At 39.9% G+C, this 11,138-nt stretch overlaps 1 protein-coding gene across 1 annotated transcript in view; it reads right to left on the bottom strand.

The window, feature by feature from the left end:
• Positions 1 to 2,830: 2,830 nt before the first annotated feature.
• LOC115437093 (brain acid soluble protein 1 homolog) overlaps positions 2,831 to 11,138 on the bottom strand; it is a 53,915-nt gene continuing 45,607 nt past the window's right edge. Inside the window, exon 2 of the mRNA XM_030160195.1 lies at positions 2,831 to 4,394. Coding sequence (XP_030016055.1) covers positions 3,737 to 4,378 — 642 coding nt within the window. The 5' untranslated portion in view covers positions 4,379 to 4,394 and the 3' untranslated portion in view covers positions 2,831 to 3,736. The remainder of the gene's footprint in view (positions 4,395 to 11,138) is intronic.

Below are 11,138 nucleotides of genomic sequence, written 5' to 3'. Positions count from 1 at the left end.
GTTTTATAATAAAGGGTTAAACCATTCATTTCAACACTTATATTCATGTATTTGGTTTCATTTTCTTCCTTTTTTATGAGTCTTAGGTGATGTTTCAATGAGAAATATTAAAATACTTAAATCTGCCCATTACAGAGGATGGAAAAAAACACTTAGACAATATAAGTTTCAGTCAATTTCTTACATTTTATTACTGTTGCACCATTTATACAAGTACATATAATTTTGAATGCATCAATTTCCATATCATCTTTTCATTTTTGTTTCAATGGACGTCGTGTAGGAGTGGAAATAGCAGTGGTGAGACATGGAATGAAAATATCAACTGTAGTTGCCATGGATGCAGACTGAGAAATCATTATTATTATTTATTTTATTTTTTTTAATTCCACTTGACCAAAAAGACAGGACTACAGGTTCACCCAACCACGGACATGCAAATTATTTTTTACTGAGTCGAGAGGAAAAAAAAACAAAACAAAAAAACAAACAAACAAAAAAAAAACTGGACCAAATGACACGTGACGTTTCCTCGAGTGTTTGTTTCTGCTACGAGTGTCGGGAGGAAAACGGCGCATCAGTCGGAAACGGAAAGGCTAGCAGATGGATGGCGGTGGATATTGACATATATACCTGCTCATATGCAAAGGTGGGAGGTTCGGTTGGGTACCGGGGCACTGGTTCTGCCGTTCACATGTCCATTAATTTGACCGTTTATTCGTCCTTCTTTTACCATTCTTCAGTCCTTTCCTCAAAGTTTGTCTCCTGCTCATTTCTTCCGAGTTCGTGTCCATTCTTACTGGAGTTTCCCTTTTGTTTTTCCTATTTTCACTCGTCTAAAAGCGCACATTTCCCCAGAATTGGAGATAGAAAGTTTTCTGTTCGGCCTCTTTTATACTTAAGTTCCGTAAGTACAACTTTCCTTTTGCGTTTCCCTCAGATTGATGCTAGTTCTACAACCTAAAGGGACGATGAGGCTACGTTCAGACAGCAAGTCTTTTTTTCCTGGTGAAATCCGATTTTTTTGTGTGCTCGTCCATATTCCACGTTAAATGTGACTGCTATCAGTTTTCAGTCTGAACTGAATGCGACTCTGAAGTGACCCACATGCACTAAAGAGGTCCTGACGGAATACATGACCACACAGACACATACTGTGCAGAATTGTGACGTTTGTCGCATTTTAATGACGTAAAGGTCGGATAAATGCAACCCGGCCGTTCATACTGAAGTCGCATTGCAAAATATCAGATACGTATCAGATTTAGGACCACATATGAGAGTGGTCTGGGTCGGATTAGCGCTGTTCAAACTGTCTGTAACAGATCGGATACAGGTCACATATGGGCGAAAAAATCGGATTTGTCCCACATTTGCAGAAAGCTTTTTCCTCGGCCTCTTTTATACTTAAGTTCCTTAAGTACAATTTTCTTTGCGCTTCTCTCAGATTGACGCTAGTTCCATAACCTAAAGAGATGATAAGGCTACGTTCAGACAGTATGTCTTGATGCAGTTTGGATTTTCTGGTGAAATCCGATTTTTTTGTGTGTGTGCTCGTTCATATTCCACATTAAATGCGACTTCTATCAGTTTTGAGCCTGAACTGAATGCCACCCTGAAGTGACCCGCAAGTGCAAAAGAGGTCCTGATGGAATACGAGACACGTACTGTGTAGAATTGGGATGTGTGTCGCATTTCAATGATGTAAAGGTTGGATAAATGTGACCTGGCCGTTGAAACTGAAGTCGCATTGCAAAATATCGGATACGTATCGGATTTAGGACCACATACGAAAGTGGTCTGGGTCAGATTAGCACTGTTCAAACTGTCTTTAACAGATCAGATACAGGTCACATATGGGCGAAAAAATCAGATTTGGGACACATTTACCTGCAGTCTGAACGTAGCCTTCCTGATCCTTATTCTTCTGTATTATTTTCAAAGCGGGAATAAAGTGTGTTAAAGTCCTCCAAGCTAAAGGGTCGCTGGTAAAAGGCGTCTCCTTCCCTTATCGGTGCGTTGGCGTCAGAACAGTATTGCTATTTTTACTTCAACTTAAAGGATGGAGGTGCCACCGCTGCATACACGGGCTGTATATATGCGACATAGGAAAGGAGAAATGCATGATGGGATGGCGATGATAAACTCAGAGGCTCCTTTTCATGTGCAAGGCTTTCTCATCCCATAATGATGACATATATATATATATATATATATATATATATAAATATATATGTGTGTGTGTGTGTGTGTGGTTGCCATAGAAATGGCGGTTGCTACTCTGGACTTCCCGTCCTTGATGCAGAGCCTGCGAATGTAAGTGATGGTTTCAGGTTAGAATCACCGTTAACGTTAAGTGTTTTTGCACCGATTAGAAGGCAGTTAACTTGACTTTTTTTAGCAAAAATACGGAGCTTTTCCTGTAGTTTTTGCTCCGATTAGGAAAATATCTACCAATCTGTGCCCTGGAGTTGTTAGTTCGTACGTTAGAAAGCATTGTTTAAGTCCCAACGTCTTTAAAATGTTGAATATTTTATGGGTAGGGAACTTTACTTTTACTGCCGAGGTTATGGATATTTTAGATCCTGGCATAGATTGAGCTGATAATCCTCCACCTCTGTCCTGTTCTGTCCATTTATGGTGGTGTTCAATAAATATAAGTTTGAGTTTTCAGTGTAAACTTTGTCGTCATAACAGCTCCATCTCTACCTGCACTGTCTTTGTCAACGTTTAACGCAAAAAAGATTAAAAAAAAAAAAAAATAAATCAATGAGTTGATGTTAAAATTTGGATGAAGGGTCCGAGATTTCCATCAGTGTTTCCAAAAAAAAAAAACACTTCAGAGGTTGCTTTAGCGAGGCGTTGCAGGTGTAGTAGATATTACAAATGTTAAAAAAACCCACTTAGTTCACTACATACCAAGGGTTTCAGTACAAAATCTAGATCTGAAAAAACTCCTACGTCAGTTTTATGCCTAAGAATACATTTAGCTCTGCGTCCACCGACTTTATCAACCTCTAAAGTGTCCGAGAAACCGTGGTCTAACTCAGTCCTCGTGACAAAACTCCCCCCGATTTTAAGCCAAGAGATGGAGAAACAGGCAGCGACGCAACCCGGAAACACAAATAAAACTGAAGGGAGATGGTTGGGGAAAAAAAAAAAGGAGACGACCACAAATCCACAGCACTGAATACTGTCGGTAGAGGAGGAGGAGGAGGAGGAGGAGGAGGAGGAGGAGGAGGAGGAGGAGGAGGAGGAGGAGGGATGAAGAGTGGACGGATGCGGTGGGAGTCCAGCTGGTGAAGTGGTTCCGTCGACCCTCCCTCCTTCCCCTCGGTCCAATTTCCCCACATTGTCCACAGAGCAGGGGGGTGAGGGGGCGGGGTTTCTGAATGCCGGGTTGAACCTCTTGACCGTGTGAAGGAGATGGCGATGGCAGTGGCGGGATGGCGAGGCAAAATGGCCGACACAGACTCGTATCAAAGTTCAAATACTACAGCAGAAAAAAATAGAATAAAACATAACAATAATAATAGCAATAATCATCTGCAGCTGCGGATTCTTCTCCAGGCGGTTGCTCCGGTCCGGCTCCTTCAACCAATCGTCATCATTACAATTATTATTATTATTGTTATTTCATAATATGCGTGGGCTAGTTAATTTCTTTTTCATCTTTTTTTAATTCGTCGTTGTTGAGTTAGGTACTTAATTTTCATTTCCGAAAAGAAGCTGTCCATTAATCTTGAACTGCTACGGTTTGATCCTTGCTCGGTGCCTCCGTGGCGTTCGCCTCCTTCGGCGGTTCGGCGGCTGGTGTTGAACTGGCGGCTGTGGCCTCCTTTGCCGGTGCAGGGGCCGCCGCCGCTGCCTCTGTGGGCTTGGGGTCAGGGGAGGCAGCAGGCGCCGCCTCGGCTTTGGCTGCTGGTGCCGCGGGGGCCTCAGTCTTTTTGGCGTCGGCCTCGTCTTTGCTCTCCGGGGCCGCTGCTGCTGCCTTGGCCTCCGGCTCCTTGGCGGCCGGGGCTGACTCCTTGGCTGGGGCGGGGGCGGCCGGTTTCTCCTCGGCCTTGGCGGGCTCTGCGCTCTTGGGTGCCTCTGTTTTCGGCTCAGCGTTGGCGGCAGGTTTCTCGGGCTCCTTTGCGGCCGGAGCTGCGTTCTTTTCCTCGCCCTTGGCCGCGGCGGCGTCCGCTGCCGGCGCCTCTTTAGCTGCTGTGTCGTTGGCTACCTCCTTGGCGTCGGTGGCAGCGGGGGCCTCGTCTTTGTTGTCCTTGGGCGCCTCGCTCTCCTCAGCAGATGCCCCCTCGGCTTTGGCGTCCTTGTCTTTGGCCTTGTCATCGTTCACGTTGTATCCCTTCTTCTTTTTGCTGAGTTTGCCTCCCATGATGCCTTTCTAGTCTCTGAAATGCAAAGGAGAACAACAGTGGTGTCATTAACATATTCACAGAAGAGTCAATGCAAAATCTAAGTAAACACCACTGACCTACACCAGCGTAAGACTGAGAGTCAAAGGGAGCATATTTGTGTTCCCCCGGTACCTATGTTCTGCCAGTACCTATCCTACTATATAATACACATTCTGTGTCCCATCGATGTTGCAGCACAGGAGGACATTTGTATGGATTTTTCTCGGCCTTCACAGGCCGCCAAACTCACCAAATGAATACAACCATTACCTGACTATCTACTAGGGACAATTTCATGTCCATATTCAAATGTTGTGAAGTATGCTGGGTGATTTTAGCCTATCTCTACTTTAAATTCTTTGTCCCTGCCGCCATACTCCATTTTTGGAAGTCGTTATGCTGCCATTCATGAAATTTCTACTGCTAGCAGACAATGCTACAATGTGAAGGCAGCATTCTCAATAATGTATAGGCACTTGCACGCACAATGGCACCACGGGTACAATACCGCTAGTGTTTTATAATGCAGAAGTTCCCCTGGTACCTATCTTCCCCCAGTACCTATGTTTTATGATACCTATGCTCCCCCGGTACCTATATTTTATGATGCCTGTGTTCCCCGTTGCCGATGTTCCACCGGTACCTATGTTCCCTAGTACCTGTGTTCCCCCGGTACCTATATTCCCTGGTACTTATGTTCCCCTGGTACCTATGTTCCCCTGGTACCTATATTCCCTGGTACCTATGTTCCCCCGGTACCTATGCTCCCCTGGTACCTATGTTTTATGATGCCTGTGCTCCCCGGTGTCGATGTTCCACCAGTACCTATGTTCCCTGGTACCTATGTTCCCCCAGTACCTATGTTCCCCCAGTTCCTATGTTTTATGATGCCTGTGTTCCTCCGGTACCTATGTTTCTCCAGTGCTGATGTTCCCCTGGTACCTAACCCCTAACCCTTGGTGAAACTACTGAAACGCCTCTGCCTGCAACAATGGTTTATAGCTTTCATCCCCACAAATGCAACTACATTCTTATCATGTGGATTATTTTATTCACTCTAGTCTGATGTGTTTATTATTTGTTTCTTTAAAAATATGACAAAAATCTTATTGATTATTAACATTGATGTTTTTATCTCAAATCCTCATGACCAGGACATCTGACAGCTGTAGACATGATGTGTCCCAATATTTATGTCCATATAGTTTAGAAACATCAGTATTTCCTTGAAGTTTAATGTTAGATTTTTCTTCCTCAGTGAGATGTGGTGAAAATAGATGGTTAGATGTGGAAGAACATTATTTACAGTCAGAGCAGGAAAGCGGTAGAACATTTAAAATCACAGTCATAAATAAAACAAAGTCAATGACCAGAGAAATTCAGTCAAAATCATCTCTGAGGCATTTTAGAAGCAAAGACAATAATTTAACCCAAACAAACCAATGAAATGATATTTATCCCATAATATAAAACTATATTCTGACATTAGTCATGATTGTTTTGTGTCCCAGACGCCTGTTAGAAAAGAAGCACCTGAAATCATCGTGTTCACATACTTTTGTCCATATAGTGGATGAGTTCGGGTAATTATGCTATGATGCTAATGAAATGCTAACAACTCCTACAAAAACCGTCCGCGGAGAAGACTGATGTACGGAACCCATGAAAACCCCAACGTGAGTGAGTAACATCAGTGTGTAAGTGTAGAATCTGAGGTGATGATGAGGCTGAGCTGGAAACAGCGCCTTGGAGCAGGTCGACCGTCGACGTCACCGACACATTTCTGGCTTCGTTTCAGCTGAAGCTCTTTTATGAGTCTGACCATCTGTGAGCTCCACAGGGGACGACTTCAGCACAACAACAAAAAAATCAGCACCAATACGAGCAAAGAACTGGACAACGGAGAGCCTGAGATGGAACGTATATCTGTAAACTGTTAACCGTTTAACAGGCAAGTGACTATTTTTAGTCATTTCCACACACATTACAAGACAGTGACAGCAACAGTTCCAGTGAGGACAGTGAGTCCCCAAAGGCAGGTTCTAATGGTAGAAAAGGCTGGTTCTAATTGTACCAAAGGCAGGTTCTAATGGTCCAAAAGGTAGGTTGTAATGGTAGAAAAGGCAGGTTCTAATGGTCCAAAAGGTAGGTTGTAATGGTAGAAAAGGCAGGCTCAAATGGTAGAAAAGACAGGTTCTAATGGCCCAAAAGGCAGGTTCTAATGGTCCAAAAGGCAGGTTCTAATGGTAGAAAAGGCAGGCTCAAATGGTAGAAAAGGCAGGTTCTAATGGTCCAAAAGGCAGGTTCTAATGCAGGGGTGTCAAACATGTGGGCTGCGGGCCAAAAGTGTTCTGCCAAAGGGTCCAATCCGGCCTGTGGGATGAATTTGCAAAGTTCAAATATTACAGACTGATCTCATGCAATCGTGTTGTATGTCATGTCAGTTCTTAGGGCAATTGGGGTGCTATACATATGCATTTTCATTCTTTTGCGTGCTATTCCGTGCCATTTGATCGCGTGTCAATGTACGCCAAGATCTCTGGTTTACATATCTGTAACGGCTAACCCTAACCGCTAATCACGCAGCCACTAATCACACTAACCCTAGCCGTTAATCACGCTAGCCGCTAATCGCCCTAACCCTAGCCGCTAAACGCTAATTGCGCGCTATTTTACTTGGCGTGAACATACACGTGGAAAGCTTATAATGTGTACAGATAACACGCCATTTAAAAGTGGCGTGTTATCTGTACACAATTCATAAAAAATTATACTGAAGATACAAACAGTTAATGATAATATATTTGGGATTCATGCACTTGTCCAAACTGATTATATCATCACTGGATGGAATAGAATAGAATAGAATAGAATAGAACAGAATAGAATAGAATAGAATAAACCTTTTTTTTTTGCCGCTGTTACAGGAACAAGGAAAACATTTTTTTGTTTAGCAGCACATTCTTAAAGTGCAAAATTAAACTGAAAATATAAATAAAAAAATACTGACAATTTACAAAACTACAAAGAAATGCAAAAATATACACCAGGCCAACTCTATACCACAGAAAGAACCAACATATACAACAAATACAGGATATATACAAGGTAATAAAATATATGAACGAGGTCAAATTAAAAACGAGGTGAAGTATTATCGCTGTGAAAGGAAACAGGTTTAATGGAAAAGCTGAAAAACGTCTGATAAACCAGACAATCGGAGACGCTTTATCTGCAGATCCAACTGAGTTTTGAGGCTTGTGTTGATCACAGTGGTCGTACTGATGACATACTGTGTTTTTATATCTGTGACAGTGACATAAACAGGAGATGTTAGTGGTAAACATCTGAAAACTACAGAAAAAGTCTTAAAAGCTACTTCCAGAACCTCAGCGTTTATGTGAATGGGCCACAGCCGATGCTAATGCTAACATTAACACTGTTTTTACTCCACTGTTCATGTAAAACGGCAGCGGAGCGTCCAGCAGCAGCATTGGCCGTGGTGGCCGTTCCTGCCTCAGCGTTCCACGGGCCACAACAGAACCCTCTGCTGTATCCCAGCCGGTACCATGACTCACAATCATCTGGACGCACAATGGCTGCTTTTAACCCGAAGGCGCCGGGCTGGGGGCGGCGCCGCCACAACCTGCAGGAAGTGCTCCGGGAGGCACAAAGACTTAATTTAACCTACGAACTGAGACGCACAAAGGAAGTGTGATCCACTTCATGCGGATGAACAGACGGCGACAAATGGAAACAGGAGAATCTGCTCCGACGGCAGCTTTAACCCATAAAGACACAAAAATCCACCAACGAATACAACCATCTAATGATCTAAACTGTTTAATACCTGTTGATCCACTAAATCTATCAGTACATGTCAATAACTGAGGTCAAATACAGTTTGACCTCCATTATTCATAGGATAAAATGTACAAAAATTTGTAAAATGAGAATGAAATGAACGAAATACTGGAAAAATAAGGAAAAAATGAACCAAAAAACATTGAAATATGGCATAAAAGTGAATAAATACCTTTAAAGTGAGAAGAAAATGAGCAAAATACTTAAAAATCAGGAATTTTCATCATTTCTGTTTATTCTGTTAACCCTCAAAAACCTAAACCATCCACTGATATTAACTGTTTAATAGCTGTTGATCCACTAAACCAGGGGTGTCAAACTCATTTTGTTTCAGGGGCCATATTCAGCCCAATTTGATCTCCAGTGGGCCGGACCAGTACAATAATAGCAGAATAACCTATAAATAATGACAACTCCAAATTTTTTAGTGCAAAAAATAACACTAAATAATGAAACTATTTCTATCCAAAACAAAAAAGATGTGAAAACCCTGAAAAAACTGAAATTTCGGAAGAAAAATAAGTACAGTTTTATCAATAGTGTGCCTCAACTTATGATTTATACATGTGTATTACGGATCAGATCTACTAAGGCACAAAACAGGCAGAATATTGTTAAAATTACACTTATTTTTCTTTAGACATTCCAGGTTGTTCATATTTGTTAAGGTTATTGACATTTTCGTATTATAGGATATCAGAATTTAATGTTCTTTGCAATAACTCAAAGAGAAAAGATTGGTGTTGCCATTATTTATAGGCATAATGTCATATTATTTTTTTCACATTAAACCAAGAAGAAAATTTGGAGTCATTATTTCTAGGTTATTATGCTGTTATTTTTTAGTTTGATGCCCTTGACTGTTAATATCTTCAGGGTAATTTTTGCATTTTGCACTTTGTAAATTCATCTTGCAGGCCAGATTGGAACCCTTGGTGGGCCGGTTTTGGCCCCCGGGCCGCATGTTTGACACCTGTGCACTAAACCTATCAATACATGTCAATAATTGGTGTAAAATACAGTTTGTCGTCTTTTCATGGTCATCGCATTGACAAAACGTTTGACAAAAAATTGACTATAACAAGTAACATGAACAAAAGTTAAGTAAATAATCAAGGAAATTCAACAAAATAACAATGTGACCAAGAAAATCAAGAAAATAAACAATAATGGAACAAAAAAAAATGAGAACATGAACAAAAATCCACATGAAATGAAGTAAATAAGAAGTAAAAACAAGAAAATTACAAAAAACCCCAACAAAAATTAACAAAGAAATGAACAAACTGACAAAAAATCAACTAAAGCATCTACTGATATTAACTGTTTAATTCCTGTTGATCCACTAATCCTATCAATCCATGTCAATAATTGGTGTAAAATACAGTTCATCTTTTCATGGTCATCAGATATGACCATATTTGGATGTTCAGAGGCTCTGTAGTTACCATAGAAACACTGTCATCTTCTCCAACATTGATTCACCAGTAAAACCCATGGACTTGGATCAAAGACAGTGGATGGAGACACTGGGTTTATGTTCAGTTTATGACATTTTCAGTGAACCTCTCTTTTCTCTGTTTCTGTTTATAATAACCTTCAACTACAATAATCTACATGATCATAAAGAAAATACATGATTTACACTGAAAATAACACAAAGTACAGAGGATAATATTATAAATGGTGCTAAATCATTAAGGAAGGTGGAAAAAAGGCAAAAAAAAGGAAGGAAATTAAGTTTGAAAAAAGATTAAAATAAATAAAATGAATAGGAATAATTATTGATCCCCATTATGGAATCAATAAAGTCTAATCTAGTTGAATATAATCTAATTTAATCTAATCTAATCCATTCATCCATTCAACAGTTAACCTTGATACAATGCTTGAAAATAGATGATATGGAACAAATGTAATAAAATAAAACTAAAAAACTGTACAAAAAAAAAGTGACTTGCTGACTGTTTTCAGGGTAAAAAACAAAAACATGATAACGTTTCTATCTATTGTAAAGTAGTGTTTTCTCATCCTAAAACATGTTCAATGTGGTTTTTTGTTTTTTTATCATGAAAACAGAAATTCACTTCTTTTTTTTTTTTTTTTTTTTTTTTTTTTACAATTTTTAGTTTTCATATTAAATCGTATCAAAGTGAACTGTTGAATACGATGCTTGAAAATAGATGATTTGGAACAAATGTAATAAAATAAGAATTAAAATTGTAAAAAAGAAAAAAAAGAAAAAAGTGAACTTCTTACTGTTTTGAGGGTAAAAAAAAAAACTACAAAAACACGTTAACTAGAAGCACTCGGAGAGCGCAGACCTCCGCCAAGGCTGATCAGTGGCCCCCCCCCCCCCGTGGGCCCCCTCATCCCTGATCACCACCAAAATTTAATCATTTCTTCCTTATCCCATTTCCAACAAACCCTGAAAATTTCATCAAAATCTGTCCATAACTTTTTGAGTTATGTTGCACACTAACGGACAGACAAACAAACAAACAAACCCTGGCAAAAACATAACCTCCTTGGTGGAGGTAATTAATAATGTTTCTGTTTATTGTAAAATAGTGTTTTCTCATCCTAAAACTTGTTCAGTGCATTTTTTGTTTTTTTTTACCATGAAAAAAGTTAGAAATTCACTTTTTTGTTTTTTTTTTTCCACAATTTTTAGTTTTCATATTAAATCGTATCAAAGTGAACTGTAGAATATGATGCTTGAAAATAGATGATGTGGAACAAATGTAATAAAATAAAACTAACAAATGGTTAAAAAAAAAAGTGAATTTCTGACTTTTCATGGTAAAAAACAAAACATTGATGACGCTTTAGCATGAGAAAACACTATTTTACAATAAAGGTATTAATTATGCT

The sequence above is a fragment of the Sphaeramia orbicularis genome, chromosome 17 (genome assembly GCF_902148855.1).
Source record: "Sphaeramia orbicularis chromosome 17, fSphaOr1.1, whole genome shotgun sequence".
In the NCBI taxonomy this organism is placed as follows: domain Eukaryota; kingdom Metazoa; phylum Chordata; class Actinopteri; order Kurtiformes; family Apogonidae; genus Sphaeramia; species Sphaeramia orbicularis.
This window is presented reverse-complemented; position numbering and strand designations above follow the sequence as displayed.